Source organism: Plectrocnemia conspersa, unplaced genomic scaffold, assembly GCF_051122295.1.
Source record: "Plectrocnemia conspersa isolate PC_06_02 unplaced genomic scaffold, ASM5112229v1 ptg000002l, whole genome shotgun sequence".
Taxonomy (NCBI): domain Eukaryota; kingdom Metazoa; phylum Arthropoda; class Insecta; order Trichoptera; family Polycentropodidae; genus Plectrocnemia; species Plectrocnemia conspersa.
The window spans coordinates 23,666,136-23,687,070 of NW_028277166.1; the positions used below are offsets into that span (position 1 = coordinate 23,666,136).

General features: G+C 28.9%; 1 protein-coding gene across 1 annotated transcript in view; it reads right to left on the reverse strand.

Annotated features, from left to right (window-relative positions):
- The window catches only part of LOC148238103 (neuroglobin-like), a 108,065-nt gene that overhangs the window by 15,761 nt on the left and 71,369 nt on the right, over positions 1 to 20,935 (reverse strand). Inside the window, exon 3 of the mRNA XM_088205551.1 lies at positions 6,984 to 7,215. Within this exon, the coding sequence (XP_088061677.1) occupies positions 6,984 to 7,215 (232 nt within the window). The remainder of the gene's footprint in view (positions 1 to 6,983; positions 7,216 to 20,935) is intronic.

Consider the following 20,935-nt stretch of genomic DNA (forward strand, 5'->3'; position numbering starts at 1 on the left):
CTACGCGCATACTGAAATTGAACTGAGCTACTCGTTCAGTTTGCGAAAAACTATATCATTATCTCTCTTACTCTCGTCACATAGCACGCGAGAGAGCGAAAGGGGAAGTATCTCACCGCTCGCGCTCGAAAGAGCAGCTCCGACCCTTTGGCTCCGATCCGTTAGCCGACAATGTTCGGAAGCGGTCGAAGCTGGCACAGTCGACTAAATTACCCCCACTTTATCTCCCGTTCTCCGTAACCTCGGACAACTTCCGAGAGATTTTAAACCGAACTTGACCGAAGTAAACTACTATATTCTCCGTCCTTGGCCAACCTTGGCCAAGTTCCAGAGAGTGTAGTGCAAAAATAAGATTTGGATTAGGGAAATCTTGATATTACGTAGGTAGCATGTGAGATTGCTGATATTAAATAAATCATTATGCTATTCTTAAAAAAGAATAGTTTGTGTATAAAATTTTATTTTAATTTAAAAATTACGTAAATTTGGAGTGCGTTTTGTCATCGTAAAATCAATCAAAACGTATCAGTATATGATATCAGACAGCTTTGATGAAATTTGATTGCATTTTTTTCGACGAATCCAGTAGGATTAAAAAACGTATGCGAGAATAAATGAGATAATCCATATCTATTGATATATAGAGGTAATAATAGATTGGCATGAAAGCCATTCGTGTATACCATAAATGTATGCGTTTCAGCTCACACGGCAAAATGTTCAAAAATACCTTACACAAAATGAACACATACGCAACTCGCAAATAACTTAAAATCGATCATTCGCAATGCGATTTTTTCCCACTTCATTAGTACAAGCTTAAGACTTTGCGTGCTTTCGGCCTCAAAAAATTTGGAACTGAAGTTATGCATAATAAGTTCTGCGTGTATTTTTGTACGACCTCGGTTTACACGCTCGTCGAGCACATCTCCATAAAATTTTATTCTTTTCCTGCTACCAGACAAATATTTCTTCTTTTCCCTGAATATTTTACGAAACCCAGTCCGGAATGGGCATAACTTATCCCATTTTCTTGGTACGCGTGTCATATTGTGGTAGTATGACGCACACGTGGAATGATTGTGCTACTACATTGTATAAATACCTTCAGGTAGTTTCAAGAATAAATAACGTAAATTATTAAAATTTAACATGAAGCTAAATATTGATTTAATTTAATGACCAACGAAAACGCAACTCACAATTCTCTATAATAAAATATTGTAGTATATTTAGATCTGAAAATAGCTATCGATTCGCTTTTAATATTTGATAGAAATACGCAGCGTCTACGCTTTATAATTTTGTTTATATAAAATGATTGATGTGTCAATTCGTGTTATTCAAATGAAAGTGTCAAGAGAAAAAGGGGGTTAGTCGATATTAAAAAACTTTCATATCAATTCATTTTTAATTGTTATATTTTATAGCAAATAAAATTAAATAATAATCAATAGTGTGCTGGACTTCCACTGTCCAATGCCGATAATTTGGGGCGTAACTAGATTCTATATTATTACCTAATGCATATCATTATTTAGTGAATATGCCAGCGTAAAGTTGCTTCGGTTCGAACAGTACAATTACCAACGTTGCCATTCTATGGAATGCGTAATCCAGGGATACTATATTAGGATATATGTTTGTAGATGAACGCGACAGTTTTTTATGGATGTCTCTTAATGATAGTACAACATTATTAGGCGGACTATAATGTATCTCAAAAATATATTTCGTAATTTGTACCCCTTGAAACTATTTTAATAATAAAACAAAACCACTTATTTAATATATATATACATGCATACATGTAATGTTTAAATACAGTTAATTTAATAACGCTCTATATAATTTTTTATTAAAAATAATATTACAGCTGCATATTAGCTGTGTGTTAGCGAAGAGTAAATAGAAAAACGCAAAGTTGAAAAGCAAAGTGAAGCAGTTGAAAGAAACTTTTGTGTTGAATTGGTTTTGAAAACTTTTTCAAACACGTCGACCGCAAACTGATTAATAGTTGAGACGTGTGATGAAAGTTTAAAATAATATCTGGGTTCATGTTGAAAATATGCAATTAAATAGAAATATATAATAAATAAATCTTACAATATTAATTAGGTCATGGTAAAAACCGCAGATATATTTTAAAAATTAATTATTCTACGAATTATTATTAGAGCTGGTTGACTTAACGTGAAAAAATAAATATTTATATCGCTCGTTAGTTATAAAGAGCTTGATTACGTCATCAAAACGTTCACGGATTTCATAATGAAGCTTTTGAATTAAAAGCGTCGCAAAGCTGGCGCTGAGATAAAAGGACTAATTAAGCTCTTTCTCCAAATTCTGCGAATAATGTGTACATCTAAGTAAATCTCTGCGAACAATTTTAAAACCTGGCACTACCGAGGTACTTGCCGCCTGGTGCTGCCAATACTCTATTTCTATTTCCAAAAGGATTCTCGGGTAACGAGGGGCTACGTCAGAAAGGACTAAATGGTGCGAGTTCTTTCCAGCGAGGCGTTCGAATATAAAATGCTCATTTGTGAAATGAGAGCGAGACGAACGGAAATATACGAAAAAATCTTTGCAGACTGAAACGTCTTCCTTTTGGTGGGTGTTGCGACGAGCCCTTAATCGAATTGGGACCTTTTGAAAATTTGCGTTTGGAAAATACGACGGGCGAATACAAATATTTGACGCGTCGAACGAGTGAAATTTCACGTTATCGACTCGAATTTATGCTCTGACAGTTTTTCTCTATGAACGTGTAGAAAAAAATGTTGTGGGCGCAAAAATGAGTATTTCTGAAGCGTGTGATGTTGGTGATTGAACATTATTAAAAAAATAGAGATATATCTATACATATATAAAAAAAATGCTATAAAAAATCCTTTCCTGAATATCATATATGTACATAATAGACAGCTCATTCAAAACATTATCAAAAAATATTTTATGAGATAACCATTTAAAGCTCGCTAAAAAGTGGTTTCTTTAATCTTTTTATAATTTATATAAGTTAAGTTGTATTAACTTTATGCTAATATTATATTTATGACGCTTATATACAATATATTTACATTACGAAATCATCACAAATAAGAATAACTTCTGCGTAAAAAAGACAGAAATTTTGCGCGGTCACATTTCCTGGGGATACATTGGTCGAACACACCGTAAATTTTGTCATAAAAAACGTTAAGGGTTGTGTCCAGGCTATGGCACTCATCGACTCGTTTCCAAATGCATTTTGCCAACATGCAATTAAGTAAGTAAAAATTGCTATTTTCGAATATCCATCCATTGCTTAATTATATTTAAAATGTGCTCTCAATATTGCTTAAAATTAGTTTAATCGAAAATAATATTTAAATTAGTTTGGGTAGAGTAATTAAAAATTTACCATTGTTTGAATACCTGTGTATGTCTATATACGATTTGTGTATTAATTAATTTTAACTAAACCAATAATGCTGAAGTTTACGAAACTAAATTTGTTTTATATATTAAATATTATTCGGTATATCATTCTAAAATGTAATTTTAGCTTCAACAAATATAAATAAACAATAACGAGTTTTTGAGAGCATGATTTGCTTTTCCTAATGCTCATTAAGTATTGAAAGTTATTAAAATATTATAAATTATACTAATAAGAAATAACGCGTTATGTCATTAAATATATTTTTATATTTCTGAGTGGATTATTATTGGTAATTTTCGTATTTTATGTATTCGTTTGCTGGCGATTGAGTTCTTTGACTTATTTTCGTTTATATTTAACGCCAATCTCTGACGCAAGCTTTTCTCTGATAATACTCAGGAAAACCCAATCCCGAAGGGTCTTTAACTAGCTGCCAAATTTTATTAATTTAATTATCCCTTGTCTGACTCCATCGTTTGCGAAATAAACAACTTTTACCATTCTGATTCTACATGTATTAATAATATTGGATGTAATATATCGTACGTTTATTATGGATAACCTGAATAATGAGCTTATAAAACTTGGGAAGAATATAGAGCAAAGTTATCTGAACATTTCCATCGACGTCCCTCCCCAAAAATAAAGTTCGTTATTAAATAAATAATTTCTGTGGGTTTAATTAAATTTGACCCTTGGCGTTTCATAAATTATCTGTAAAGTATTTAAATATGCATGCTGTGGATAAAGAGAATATACATTTAATGTATATATTTTTAAATGCTACACAAAGATTTAAATCAGCAACATAATATGGAAATAAATTTATAAATAATGTTTTTTATATTAAGAAATATTTAATTTATTGTATTTAAAAAATAAAGCTTAATAGGCGTGAGCTTTTTTGTTTATATAATAATAACTCGAGCGTAAGATGGCATTCGAATTGGATTTTTTCATTGAAAGTAATTTAATTTCCCTCTGATCGAACACGATAGTCAAATTTCTAAATGGAAAAGTTAACAGCTTCACCGGATTTTAGCGAAAGGTGGAAACTTTGCATAAATGGAAGCCCGTGCCATCCGTGTTTTCCGATCGGCGATTGAATACTCATAAAATAAACGCCTGGGGTGAATCAATTAAAGTTTGATTTGTTCCCCAGCAGAGTTAAATTATAATATTATCCGAATTAATTTCCAGATTTAGCCCTTAGGGGGATATCAGGAAAAATCACACCCCTGTATCGGCGAGATGATTCGATTAACTCAGGATAATAGAATCCGGTTTCCAGCAAAGTGAGGTTCTGTGTTTTTTTTTCAATTTTATCCCCTTTTGTTCGGCGGGAAAATCGATTATCCCGCGTTGGTTATAATCCAACGAAGCGAAGAAATGAACCGAAGTCACAGAGATATGATAGGATTTATAATGTATTATAAAATAGCATATGCAACACCATATTTAAATGGAAATACTAAATTTTTATCTATTAAAAATTATTTGATTAAAAATTTAAACATTGTGTTAAATAAATAGTATACACTACAGAAAGCTTTTACGTGCATTTTCAAAGCAAAAAGTTTTCTGAAAAGAAACAATTTAAAAAGTAGTTTCAAAGCTGTTAAAACGGCGGAAAACATATATATGTTTTGCGCTTTACAGACTTGTTGGTACTAATGCTTTCATTCTCGTAAATTTAGGAAAACAAGCATTATATAAAGTTAATAATAGTGCTTATTAAACTTATTTTAAAACAGATAATTACTATAATCAAATTTATTTATAAAATAAGTGAAAATATAAAAATTATACCTTCGTACCTATCTTGTTTATAAATTTCCTAAATTTTTTTTAGTATTGCTACTTAAAAATTAATACGTTATAAAAATTGTATCCGATTTTAATAATAGAGCAGTACAATCGTACTATATATTATATTGTTGGGGCTCTAACCACTTGAACAATTTGTTATAATTTATAGGTCACTCTAATGATCATTCGAAAAAACAGGAAGGAAGATCTATTCGACAATGGGAGAGATTACAATAATTGGAAATAATAGCACTTCCATCCCGAGACGTTTATCGTCCATTAGTACCACCAAAAAATACTCTTTATATGGAAAGGACGCGCGCAAGACAATATATTTTACCATGCACACATTATTATTGCTCAGCGAAGTTTTGGTTTTTGATCGCTAGAATGACCATCTGGACCATTTCTCTTAATGCGTGAACTCATTTTGGGGGGTGTGTTCAAGAAGAGATGCAATTGACTCAAAAACATATTGATCTTTGATTCGAATAAGCATAATAAAAAACAGATACTTTATCCCAACGGAGAGATGCCACGGAGTCAGAGCAGCAGAGATAAGCCAAGAAACTACATCGACTGCATCAACAGACATTAGCTGATTATCCAGAGCGTATCACGTAAACACACGACAGATCACAGTTAGCAATAATACAACTCGACACGCCAGCGAATACTGCCATTTTAACTCCACCGTCTGATACATTTTTGTGATTAATATATCTTTATAAAATCAACTAGCTTTTCCGGAATATATTTGTGTGTAAAGTGAAAATTTTAAAATTTCTGATTTTGAAGCCCTTTAGAATCAAAACCCAAAAATATACATTTTTCTTTATATATTTATCTTTCAAACATTTTTTGAATAATATAAATAACATCAAGAGCTATTTACTATCAATTAGAATAATTTAATTTTCTAATCTATCAACTATGTTTTTACTTTACTTACGGATATATAGTTAGTTTATTATTTATTCTGTTTTTTACAGAATTAATAATGATTTTTTTAAAATGATAACCACAGATCTAAAAACAACTCCTGATATATGTAAAACATTATAAAGTTAGTACATGTGTAGATATGTAATAATTATTATAACTGTTTTATTTAAATAATTGTAAGCACATTAAGGATATTTATGAACTTTTTATTTATTGAAGAATATGATTTTTTGTCAGCAAAAAAATAAATAAATTAATAATAATATGATTAAAAATCAATTACGGCGAAAAAAAAAATTTAATAGCAGCTGGGATATAAAATATTTTAACCACACGTTAACCTTATTCGCAGAACCCTCAAACGTATATAAATCCCACCCTCACAACCCTTAAAAATATCATTATGTACGTTACGACCGTAATTTGTAACGTTAGAATCAGACAAAAATATATAGTACACACGTACATCGTGACACGTGTCACATTTATACTACATACGTATATTTTATATGAAATATTAAATTCAATATAAACTCAATAGTAAGTTCATTATTTATTACAAATAACAGTTAAATTCAATTTAGCGTCAATCAAACGTGACTCTCTAATTCCTGTTTCTGGAAATGAATTAAATGCGACATTGAAAGCTCAATGGGGAAAGTTCAAAAAATCAAACTGACCGAGGAAAGTTCTCTTTAGGTAAGTTAGAAGAGAAAGTGAATTAAAATAAAAATTCTTATTTCGAGAGGCAACTTTCTGATAATATGGCTATATAAAAAAAATGTTTAATTCGGATGCTTACCCAAAAGTATTCGACTTTGAAACCGGGTATCTTCGTGTGACTAGCGCCGACTTGGTGCAAAAACTCCAAAAATGTATCTATATCGTCCAGACCCTTGATCCCCTCGTCTAAGGTCTGCATGACATTGTTGGCGTGCTCAGCCAACTCCATGGAATTAACCTGCTCCTCCTTTGTTTTTAAGCTTTTAAATTTTTCAAACAAGTTCAGTAGATCTTGGTGCTCTTCGAATAATCTGAAAAGAAAATAATCGATCTTTAAAAACTTGATACAATTTTACTTAAATTAAATTTTATTCATATAGTGGTATATTCCATATATTAACGACCAGATCGTATATGTTTTAAACATGGCGAACCAGAAAGCAAAATTGAAGTGATCTTAAAAAAATTTCAATTTTATCAAAAATTACAATATTATCATATATTTGTATACTTTACGTTTTATGAATTTAGGCATTTATAAAAAAATGGCTCAAAATACATGTCTCTAGTATTAAGCTTAATTTATGAAAATATCGTATATTTTTATCACCATACTTCAGATGGTACATTTTAAGCTTTTCCTTAACTTTAATACATATATTTTTGTATGTGGTTGTTCCATGCAGACATTTTTAGTAATACTCAGTTTAATTTATTTTTAAATTTACGATTTTTATTTATTTTTTATTTAATTAAAACTAACTTGTAACGCTTTCAAGTGAAAATTCTGCTCAATATTCAACGTCGTTTTTCGATATAATTTTCTATATTATTTTATATATTATTTTACATCGTTTTTATAAATTAAGCGTACAAATATATTTTTTAAATGAAACTTTACATTTTTAATTTATTTATAGTGAGTTTATTTTTGGTTCTAGCTCAAAATGCGCGTGTCGCTTTTATAGTCCATTTATATAATTTAATACATTTTTTTTTATATAGAACGAACGTTTGTTTGATCAATATGTTTATATTTATCGAACTAAATGTTTCATGTCTATTAGATTATTCTATTCTACACTTGTCCCTTATTGCGGGTAATTTGCGGAATGAGCTTATGGGAAAGCGGTTAATGGCATACGCCCTTTCTGTGTTGATATTTGTCGTATAAACTTAATAACCATATGTTAGTGTGCGCGTATGCTTCATTTAAATTTAAAATGGGACCCATACAGAGGTTATTCGAAGGATGGTAAAGTAATGGCGGGTCACTAATTGCGCTTTCATGCGTTAAAAGCCTATAAAAGTGAAGGAAATGACATGAATGTATAAATAATTTCGCATTTTAAATATTTGCATGCCGTTCTAAATATGCAAATTGCCTTTGAAAGCCTGTTTTGGCGATGTTTTGGTAGAAGGGTGGTTAAATTATAGCATAATAGTCTGTAAGCCGTTGTGTAATAAAAAAATAATATAGATTAAATAAATTACTTAGCAAAAAAAAATATAAAATTGATATATTTTTTATGGATAATATTTTATTTTTTATTTATTAAGCGATATTTTATTTACCTTTATTATATTTTAAAAATCAATGCCAAGATTCTACTAAAAAAAATACCAGCATCGAAAGCCTGAATTGTTACTTATTCTTTAGTAAGATTAATGTGTAACTTTTACGAAGCAGTATAAAGTATAGCGCTTAAAAATCAATTTATTAATATCACACATATAAAATTGACTAACTTTTGATTAAATTGCAAAAAAAAAAACAATATACAGACTTCTTATTCATTAAATATTTATGTTCTTCATTATTTTTAGTATATATTAATGTAATAAACACATTTTTTAGATAACACTTGAGAAGTTTGTTTGCCAGAAAAAAGTACGTATATATGTATGATGTATAGCATTAAAGTCTTAAATTATTTGATTCGAGTTTACTATTGCGTCACTGTGATATTAATTTTATTTAAATACTTAAGTTTTTTCAATAAAAAAATGATGTACCCTTCGTTGGTTTTAATCGCTAATGTATGTATATATTATGTTTAATAAAATAAATACTAAATAGCTCAAGAAATATAGCTTGTATACATGTTAACATATGTCAAAAAATAAAACAAATTTGTCATTGCTTGTCTTATTTTAATAAGACCAAAATAGCAATTGAAATAATAATCGGTTGCGTCATGAAAATAACCAAACCAAACACAACAAATAAATATGACGCTAGCATCCGATTGGTTAGTTTTATTTGCCTATTAAAATGCGTCTAAATATAAAATATCTACTATTCCTATAAATAGATTATCGATAATTTTACATTTCTGCATATTATGTAGTCAAGAAAGCATACAAAAATACACATTGATTCTAAAACTCATAAGTTTACTAATTTGATTTAGGGTTAGTGTCTATGTATCAGTGAAATAGCTTAGATAAATTCTGTGATAAAACGATTATCGCCTCATTGTTAAATTATCGCTTAGCGAGTAAATTAACATCTATAGTTAGCGCTTATCATCAACGTTAAACTCGTCGTTTTCGCGTTGACATTTTTGTATCACGTTAATTCTTCGGCATTTACAATACTAGAAAGGCACGTAAACGAGCCTTATTTACGGTGTCGTATTGTGTGTACAGAAAAGCGGAATAAATGCCAGCGTAAAGTTCACGGAGAGCTTGCCTTCGGCGAAACGAAAACTTAATGGGCCGTGAGCCGGTCGAATGTGACCGACCATGTACCCAGATAGAGAGCTTTTTTGACCTTTCGAAAGCGTGTTTCTTTAAAATCCCTATCGTATTCATACGTGATATAGGACTTCTCCACTACTGGACATAGCAATTCCTATTTTATAATAGGAGGAAACTTTTTTCGAGTGATGTATATTAATAAATCAGGTGTCAGTGTCGGGCGGCGATGTCGAATGCGAGTGAATCCAGATGAATCGAGTCCTTGATTAAATGATTTTTGATGCAGCTCAAATAGCATAAGCGCATATTTTCATACCTAATTTGCGTTCTATTATAGAATAGTGCTTTTAGTAAATAAAATATATTAAAAAAATATCAAGACAAAATCATACTAATGTACCTATACTATATTTGCGTTAACACAGTCAGTTCGAGAGCTATTCATATCATCATTATTTATAATTGAATTTAGGTTTATGCCCCTACTATTAGCTTTAAAGCACACGATATACGTTCAATATACTTATCATTACTCCTGTTTATATTTTGAACAAATATATAAAAATTAAAATCATTACTATATTTTTTTATTATTTATAAATCAATAAGAGTAGTGATAAGTATATCGAACGTATATCCGTATCGTGTGCTTTAGAGCTAATAGTACGGGCGTAAACAAACTAACTATCTCTTTATAAATTATGAATAATGATGTAATAGATTGCTCTTGAACTGACTGTGTTAACGCAAATTGTGTAAAGTTTGTGTAAATCAATCGATTTAAGATCTTAACACAGTAAAAGTATTGGTAATATAAAAATAATCATCATAAGTATCCTGCGTTAAAAATAGTTAAGCTAGCATTAAATTATAATTGGTATTTATATATATATATTTATATATATATATATATATATATATATATATATATATATATATATATATATATATATATATATATATACCTTTTAGGTATCATGAAATTGGTTAATATCTATTAATTTACAGTTTAAAACATTTATCGAATTTATTCCAGCCAATTGTCAAATCAAACATTACTCGACCATTCTGTACCATTACTAATCTTTGGATGTTTATACTGACCATATACATCGACAGCTTTGGTACTGATCGGTCTATACCAGTGGTCAGCAAACTTATTAGCCAAAGAGCCAAATATGTACATTACAACGATTAAAAAAAAATTGAGAGCCAAATTTATTTATTAATTTAGCAAACCTTTATCATAATTTTCCAAATCAACACAAAGACGTTCAAATTTAGAGCTCTATGTTTCCTTGTTTTTTAAATCCGGCGCGTAAATGCCGGTGGATATTTGTGCCAGAGCCGCACTTAAGGGGCCAAAGAGCCGCATGCGGCTCCGGAGCCGCACTTTGCCGACCTCTGGTCTATACTGATTAGTTTTATGAATTCTAAATTCATAGTAAATTTATATTTTAAATGTTATTTAAGAATTATTTTGAAGTATTACATACATATGTTATATGTTATACAAACATAAAAATTAATGTAGATTGGAGAAAAAATATTCATCCCTTTTTTCATTCAGTTTTTGTTCAATCATCCCAATAACGGGATATCGGTTATTTTACTAATTAATTAAAAGTCCAATCAACTTTTCTAAGGATCGTCAAATACCCCATTCCAAATTGGTTACGAATTCGTTTTAATGTGATAATTATCCTTTCGACTCTTGAGCAATTTATACAAAATTATTCGAGCGCAAATTGGAGCAAAAAATTGCCATTGAATAAGACGCAAGATGAATTGCGCGTCGAGGGCGAAACCGACCCCTAATCCCACCCTGTCATTATTATGATCTGATATGAAACAAAATGATGATATAATGACGACAAGAGTGACGTATAGGATCTAATGCTAGGGCGCGGTATCATTGATGAAAAATGTCTATCCTTGAGGCGAAGACTGTGGTATGGGAATGCTAGGTTTAAGGGTTTAAGGGCCATATAGAAAAGGTCAAGTGTAAAATTTGCTGGAGAATGTGTATATAGTTTTTGACAAATTTGATTTTGATCCGCAAATAACGATGTTCGGGTTATTTGTATTTATTGAATAAATAAAGAAGTACAAAATTTATTTATTTTATTAGGATAGGCTAATATTATATATTCACAAAACTTATTTTTTATGTTATCGAATTTACATTACACAATGCACACATATAATATAAGGCGTAATATGTACCTACATATCGTTTATTTACTTCAGCAAATCATACAACAACAATAATATTACGCTGCCAATGATTAATGACACAGCTTTAATAAGATTTATGAAACACAATTAAACACGTTCCGTACACAACTTATCCTCTCCTAGAAAACGTTCTACTTTCTAGCATTAAAAGCTTTTCTACAAACACACCCACACATAGTATCGAACAACAACAGCTTCCGAGTGATTCGAGTAACTTTGCTCAAATTACTTCTCGGCCACCCGGTCGTTTTCCTTGTTCTTCGTACGTGATACTGTATGTGCGAACCTCGGATGTTGCACTGTAACATTAGTAGTCGGATGGAGTGTAGCAGTTTTGAGGACCGCTGGAGTGGTCTGTGCAGGTTAAGGGGAAGCTTCCACCGCTGGATAAAACAGCGAATGACCGACACAAAGGAGGGAAAACTTGAGAGATTTCCCGCATGCTTCTTCGCTTTTGGTCGCTGGGTGTTGAATGAAATTTAATACAGCCAATTCAGGGTATGCGAAACCTGCGTGAGACGATGAAATAACGCAATTTGTATGTATATGGCGAAAGGAAATAATTTAATCGCATTGTGTGTATACGTAATACATACAAATAAAAAAATGCTGAGGAGAGGCAGATTTGCTCAAAACAAAAGTGGTAACGAAAATAAATTGGAACGTATAAATGTGTTTGTTTTATATTTTTTTTTGTAAGCTTTCCACAAAGAGTTTTGCGGTTTTTGATACAATGGGAAAAAATTCAATGCGACCCTCATGAGTTGATTGTTGCGAAGCATATAAATATGATTTGTGTATTATATTATACACAAAGGTCTATAATTTACGGTAAATTATTTTTGCAAATATTTTAATAAAGTTAATCGTATATTAAAAATGATTTTTAAATTATCTAGATACATGTTACTAATACCATAAAAAATACAAACATTTTAAAATAATTAAAAAAATTGTGTACTACATACATTTTTATGGAGTATCATGAAATATCATAAAACACCTGATTTCGTAAAATTAGTCCAGAAAGTAAAATATTTAACTAAGTAAATTTGAGCTGGAGGTTCAAAAAAGATCATCGAATTAATATTTAATAAGCATAAAAATAAACTATAATTAATTTACTAGCAAAATAATAAAATCAATTTATAAATTAATAAAACTATTCTATAAAGACATGCTTTTTACAACTGATAATTTTTATTTTACTTAATCTCCTTTATTCATTTACAGATAACTATAAAAATCCATCCATTTATATTATAAGAGCACTAAGCCCTTAGCTCTTCTTTATTTACAAAACATTTATTAACGAAAAATCCTCTCAACGTTTGTATTATATATTTACACAGAGCACCTATTAGCGAAAAAAACCTCTCAACGTTTGCACAAACTTAAGTAGTTCCGGAAAGCAGTCAATATTAAAAAAATACCTTAATGAATAAAACCTATCTGCAGAATAAATAGTATTCGTAATTAATAAATCAATACAATAAATATTTTTTTGCAATCTTAATTCTACTCCCTAACTGCGTTTAATTTTTTATGATATTATTTAAAGAATGTATAGTTATAAATAAATCAATATAAAAAGTTGAACATTACATTTTAAATGTAAAAATAGGGCATATACTTGTTTTATTTAACTATTATTTAAATATAGTTTTTCTCATAGACATTAGTCAGTTATTATACATGTCTAGACCGTAGACTTTACACAAACAAAGGCACTAAAAGGTCGGTGCTAAATACAAAGGATAAGGTGCACATCTTCACCAAATTTACAGTATCATAAAAAGACGAAGTTGTCGATATGTCGATTTTTAAGTCAACTGTTACGCAATTATACAATTTAATAATATACGTATAAGACAGTAACCAGTAAAGAGAATGGTTCAGCTTTAATTCAATGGCTCGAGAAATGAAAAAGACATCGAACTTCTCTCATTCTAAAAGTTATATTAGCCAGAACACGGCTGTTTAATATCACTTATTTCAGAAAATTGAGTCTTGTTATAATAAAAAAAAAATCATTACAAGAGTACGCATTTCATCGAATGGCGATGTTGGCAAATGTATATGCGCATTAGACAAAAAAATAGTTTCATTTGATATTTGTCAGATGATCAAAGAAGTCAAAACACTGATGTATACAGAAGCATTTTCTTATAAAACTATCACTTTGCAATAAATATTCAATATACATTATATCATCTGTTCAATCAAATTATAAAATAATTATACATTATAAACTTACTACGCATATAAAACGTTTTTGAAACATTTTTTGAATATATCCTGAATAGTATTTTGCACTCCTGGAATTCGAAACGAGTTTTTGCAAAACGTGATTAAAATAAACCGTTACGTATTCCTGAATTTTTTGCAAAGCACAGTGGTGTTTATAAATATTATACATACAATGTGCGTTGATTAAACACTGTAAAAATGCGACTAGCAAGCTCTGTTGTTTAATGGTTAAAGTTAAATTCGTGCATGCCAAAACGCAAAAAAAAGGGAATTTATCAATAGAATATAAAATATAATTTAGTTAAAACAAACATCTAAATTCTCATCTGATTGTTTAACTATATAATTGTAAGCACAGGCTTAAATTTCAATCACAAATTCAAGTTTCACTTTCGATTAATTAATCCAGACGTTTAATCCATTTCAATAGCAAATTCAGTGGAAATCTTGAATATAAAAGACATGAAAACGATCGAGTTTCGAGTCGAGTCTTTGATGGTACGACACGGCACAAAAGATGACCTAATCTCGTAAATTATCAACCCCTTGTTTACACTAGTCGTTTTTGTATATAATAAAGCGACACGATATGAAAACGCCCTGCAAACATGTCAGCGTGCGGAAAATTGTACTTTTTTTACACGTAATATTATTTCACGGAACAGAGACACGCGACGGAAAAACCTAGCAATTATATCGTAAGTAAGGCGACAACTGATGTCCATTAACAATATTTGTACAAAAGAAAAATAAGCGGAAATGTCAAAAAAACTAAAGAAAGAGGAATGCTTGATATGTAAGTAAAGAAAGAAAACGGTACCTTTATTTGATTTGTATTTTTTTTACAAATATATGAAACAAGATTATGTAACATTAATAAAGCACAATAAAAAAGAAGTTTTTCGTTAAAAAAATAAGAATTATGCATAGAATTTCAGATTTCAGGTATGGTCAATTTCCTTTTTATCAAAATTCATTGTTTCTGAAATCGCTTTTTTTGCAATATTACACAAAAATCATACAAATCACTTCATTATTTTAATATATCAATTGAATATTTTAATATTTTTTTTAGTATTTTTTCATATTTTTTTTTTATAAATAAGTTAAGCGTATTTTAAGATTAAATTTGCTTTTAATTTTATGCTACAAAGATTCAATAACGTGATTGAAATGTGAAGTTATATAATACTTTTAAAGCTGTCTATAATAACGCTTATATTTTTCTTGTGAAAATCGATTTTTTTATATAGATATTTTTTGAGCACACTATAAATTTTGCCATAGAGAGCGGTAAGGGTCCAGATTTCACATTTTTAAAAGTTATAGAGAAACTTAGACATAATAAAAAATATATGTAAAACACAGTATGTATTATAATTTATTTATTTTTATCACAATAATTCAAGATCATTCAAGGGCCTTTGCTTCAACTGAACTGATTCTTTCATTGCGTCAACCAATCACCAAAGACTTCGTCTTCCCTTCTTTAAGTCATCTGGTGTATTATCTAACAGTATATAGAAATACTTTTTTAAGTAAAAAAATATTTCTACTGATTTTATAAACAGTAATTTGGCTCAATATTTTTGCATATAAATTTAACATACGAGTGAATAATTAATAATTGAATAATTTACTTTAAATTATTTATTAATATATTAGTTGAATTTTGACCAAAATAATTAGTGTATGTTTAATAACAGTCACTTACTGTTTCGTGCTATTTTCCTAGTATGAAAAATATGCTAGGAAAATGACAACATTGATCCTTGCATTCCTTTTTGTTTTATTAATTGGTGTATGTGCAAAACGAAATGTTTGCTAATAGTAATTCCTAGAGTCGGCCATAAAACTTGTATTGTCAAACAATGTTTTTATAGTGTTTATTGAAATCTCTGTCTCTTTTTGTAGTGCTTAGAATGAATGCAGCTGTGAATTTATCAGATAAAAATTACTACTTATCTTTAAAATTACGGCGTTTAAAAACTATTTCAAAATATTTCAATAAATTTAATTTTTAACAAAAAAAAATATTTTAATTTATTGAGAAGCATTATTTGCTGCCAATTGTAAATTTTATTTATTTTGACTAATGCTTGTATAAATAATCAATAAATAAATTATTATGTATATAAGATTATAAATCTTAAAACAATATTTTTTAATATAGATTAGAAACCCTTTTGTAACTTAAAACATTAATAAATGGACCTTAACTACGTTTATTTATAATGCCTTATGTAATGGGGTATTTTTTATTAATAATATTATAAACGACTGGTTTTCCTAACAATATATTTAGGGCAAATAAATTATTAATTTTTCCTTTACGAAAATTACTTTTCAATGCTAATTTTTGTGTTACATAATAATAAATACTAATCTTTATTTTCATAATAAAGGTGAACATTTTACTCATACCAACAGCTTTTTGTTCTACTTAATTAGGTTTATATTTTTTAATAAAATGTTTTTCATAAATTTGTGTGAAAGAATTTTCTTTAGAAAGAAAAAATATAATATAAAAAGAGCAATTGACTTAATTTCATAAATGTTAAATGAAAAAGTATCTTTTTATTTCGCTAAATAAAATTTATGTTTGGCTTAATTTATATATATTTCTGTATTATTTGTATTGTCTTAAGTTGCCAAAAAATAATATTTGCTGCGTTTGTCGTTTCCGTTTAACGAAACGTAAATTTAATCTCAATTTTTAAATTAAAATTTTATAATAATACTTTTGTGTTTAATGTGAAATTTTATCTTATAGTCTATCATAATATTATCGAAGTATAAGTTGAAATTAAAATTTATATTTCAATTTCATTTAAAAGGCTTATTTTGTTTGACGGATCTAGCTAAAAATACAACTAATTAAAATATTTTATTCAAAGTAAGTTCAAAATGCTGTGCCTAACTCTTATTTATATGAACTAAAACAGATTGTAAGTGTTTAAAATACGTTTATACTGTCATTTTACTTATCTAATACATTATATAAAGTGGAAAATCTCGAATTATTTCAAGAATGTCTCGAGATAGGAGCAAAATAATTGGAAGCCATGTTACTCGAAACGTCCCTCGGCGTCGATTTTAAGAGATTGTACATATCAGAGTTTCCCAAATGGTCTTCCCGCGGGTGTGACTCGTCGGAAATTCGCTAATGGCCTCATTGTCAAGTTTCCTTCCCTTAAAAAATAATTAACGATCTCTAATTTTGATAGCACGCGTGTCATTTTTGCATAATTAAATATTGACCGACAAAGTAAATTTGCTTTATGATTGACAGGAAAATGTGGTACTACACATACATAAGTTTTTTAATACTTATATATTGGTGACTAAAAGAACCGTTAGCAGATTGTTGTACAAAATATATAACTTACAAAAATGGTGTCAGTATCGGGTGGCAAAGTCTAATTAGTGAACTTATAAAATACTGATATTTCATGTAATGAGATTAAGTACATATTTTTATATTCATTTAGAGAATATTTATGTCGTTATTTTCAAACATGTTGCTTTAAATTTAAATATAGATTTTTATATTATAAAATCTAGCATTTACTTAAATCATTTAACACATAAATTTTATAGAATGATTGCAAACAAATATATAAATCTTGCGACTCTAGGGACTGGGCTAAAATATCATCCGATAACTCAAATGAGCTTTTACATACACACGATTTTACGACCGACAAACTTTAAGCTCTGTCATACCTCTCGGCTAATCGCCTATTAATTTAATACGCTATCCTTTCCAAAAATAATATTTTAGTAGAATTCTGGATAATATCATCGACGCCTGACGCCAGTTCGTATTATATAATATGTCAAGCCCGTTACGAAAGCTGGCATAAATGTACGTAGATAAATATTCGTATCGTTCCATTTTTGGAACTTTGGAACAAAAACACACTCTATGACGTCAAAGCTTTAATCAATTAACTTCAGTTTCGAGTTACGACCTTTTACATAAACTACGATTAAGACTAAAATTCTACGAATGCGTGACGATTATATTTGACCCGGGTTCGTTTTACGGCTGTAAACTCGGTTCAGGTAATATAATATACGTATTAACCACTAAATACGTCGAGATGTATACCCGATTCGGTTGGTTTATTAAAATGTTAAATTTATGTTTGTTTTTCAAGTTAAACAATGAACACAGTTGTGGTATGCAGTGATCCATAAAAAATATATATGTATGTAAAAAAATATTAAGGCATTGCAAACTAAATATTGCCACAACTACCAATTTATTTATATAAATTTAAAAAAAGCTGTCAATGTTCCTAATTCAAGTTTTTGTAAAAATATGATCACTTTACTATCAAAGTATTTATATAATATTACACAATAGTTTATAGTGACTTTGAGTCTAGTCAGGATATAACATAATTTTGCATCAGAAGTAAAAAAATAATACACATTTATCTCAAAATATTTTAGGAAGACGATTTATAACAAAATATTTTTTTGTAAATTCTGTCCTGGCTGATATTGTTCTAATAATTCATCTTGAGTTTTTTGTGAAAAATGTAATTCCCTCGTGGTTTTTATATACCAAATTTCCACGAATTTGGTTTTATATATTCTACTCGTGTAGTAATATTTCTTTGAAAAAATATTTTAATATTATAACTACCACGAATCGTTAAATTGTAAATTAATTGCCTACGATATAATACATACAATAAAGTTGAAAATAAAATTAATATTTTATATATTATGTATATTGCACATATTTATTACAGTGATTTATTAACTAGCGCGAAGTAAATGTTGCTTAAAAGTTATATTAAAATTAAATGGATTTTGATGCAAGAACAGTAATAAAAAACGAAGAACATTTCACAGTTTTCAAGGAAGTAATAAATCTAGATATCGTGTATTTTTTCATCCTCTGATAATATACTAATATATAATATTATTAGCAGAAAGGTTAGAAACTGCAGTTAATTAATTTAAAGAAATACCTTATAGTAACTATATACAGATATGTATGTAAATATATGATATTTTAATGTATGCACTGTCTCACAGATTTCCTTATACTTTGTAAATGTTACAGTTAAAGTGTTAAATTTCGATAAAGTATACAATTACTGGCCAAAGTATGCACTAACTTTTAGTAAAAGTTTACAATGCGTGTATTCTTTCGCTAAATAATGTATGCTTTAACTAGTGCGTGTGTGAACTTTTCGACGTAAGCTAGTTACACCAACAACGAAAAAGATTTGCTTGACAGCCAACCTAATCGCGAGCAACTATTCGTAAAACCAATAATAATAATAATAATAAATAGCGTTGGTCAGAACAGTGAACACTACATTAATAACTCTTAGTAACAAATTCATTTGAAAATGAGATGCCAACTTATATCAAATTCATTTGATATAAGTTGGCAAATGATTTAAAATAAAAAATACTTATTTAATATATGTATCATATAATTTTAAATACTTTTACAAACACAGAACAGTAAGAGAATACAATAATAAGGTTATTTAGTGTGTACTGTAACTGAAGTGTCTTGACAGTACATACATAGATTAAAAAGAGTATGCATTTTCAAAATTCATACTTTGCCTGTAAATTTACATTTATATTATATATGGCAAAATTTGCTTAAGATAAAGAGATAAAATACAATTGGATTAGTATTTTATTTTGTTGTTTAAATAATATTTATCAAATTTTCTTTCCATTGGATATCCATTACAAATACTTAATTAAAGTCTAGCGAAACAATATCGATGAATACAAAGGAGAGTTCTCAGATTATTGTTAAAGAGCCGAAGAACAAATAAAACCGTATCTTTCACCTCCCCATGAATTCCAAATAGCAACCCATTATCGGAAAATTTCCAACAAAGAAGCCAAGGGGGTTTCTCTGGCACCCGCTGGTAAATTATGTTGATAAAACACCCGGAATTAGTGCATTCAAACGTAGCCAACCATTCAAACCGCGATATTAAACCCGCCCGAGAATATTGACTAAGTTTAACTAGCTTAATAAAAAAATATAAGAAAAAGCCACCCTTAATAAATTAGTGTCTAAAACAACAGAACCGGCCAAGTTTTGTGTAATAATTTAGCAAGAATGCGTCAAGAGGGAGTTTTTTATATTAAAAAAATAATTATGATTCAGAGATAAGTTTCATACGAAATGTATAGAAGGTTAAAATGATACGCATTTTATCGATTTGTTTTGTGTTTTTTTATGCGTATGTTGTATAAAGAGTTTTAATAACAAAGGGTAGCCTAATGGATGGTTATCTGTCCATCGCGGTGAATAATCGGTTATTCACAGATGATTTCACATGGGGTTTTTTGTCAGAAAATCGATGTTTTTGTGTAAAGTTTTTAACATTAATCATTTAAACGTTTTGTTACCTACTACTAGTGTGTCCATTGAAAAATCAATAAAGAGCAATATAGTCTGATCTTAAAAGTAGTACATATGTATTTATAAACTTTAGTATTTGTACTAAATAAATATAATCATAAACATGAACATAATCAATAGTTCAAGTAGTAACAATTAAAAAATTATTACACAGTTATTTTATTCCATAAACACAATCAACAACTACTAAGACTGAAATCGTAATCTTATTATAATAATTTTAAACTATAATTATAGCTTTAAATTACTATATGTCACTTTATATGAACTACTTCAATTTAATTTTAATTATTCATCACGGTATTAATCCATGCGAAAAACTTGATCAATTAGAACTAAAATTATATAAACATAACTAGTTCTAATCTTTGATACTGAAGTACCGAAAGTCAATTTTCACCCCAATACCAGTATTATTG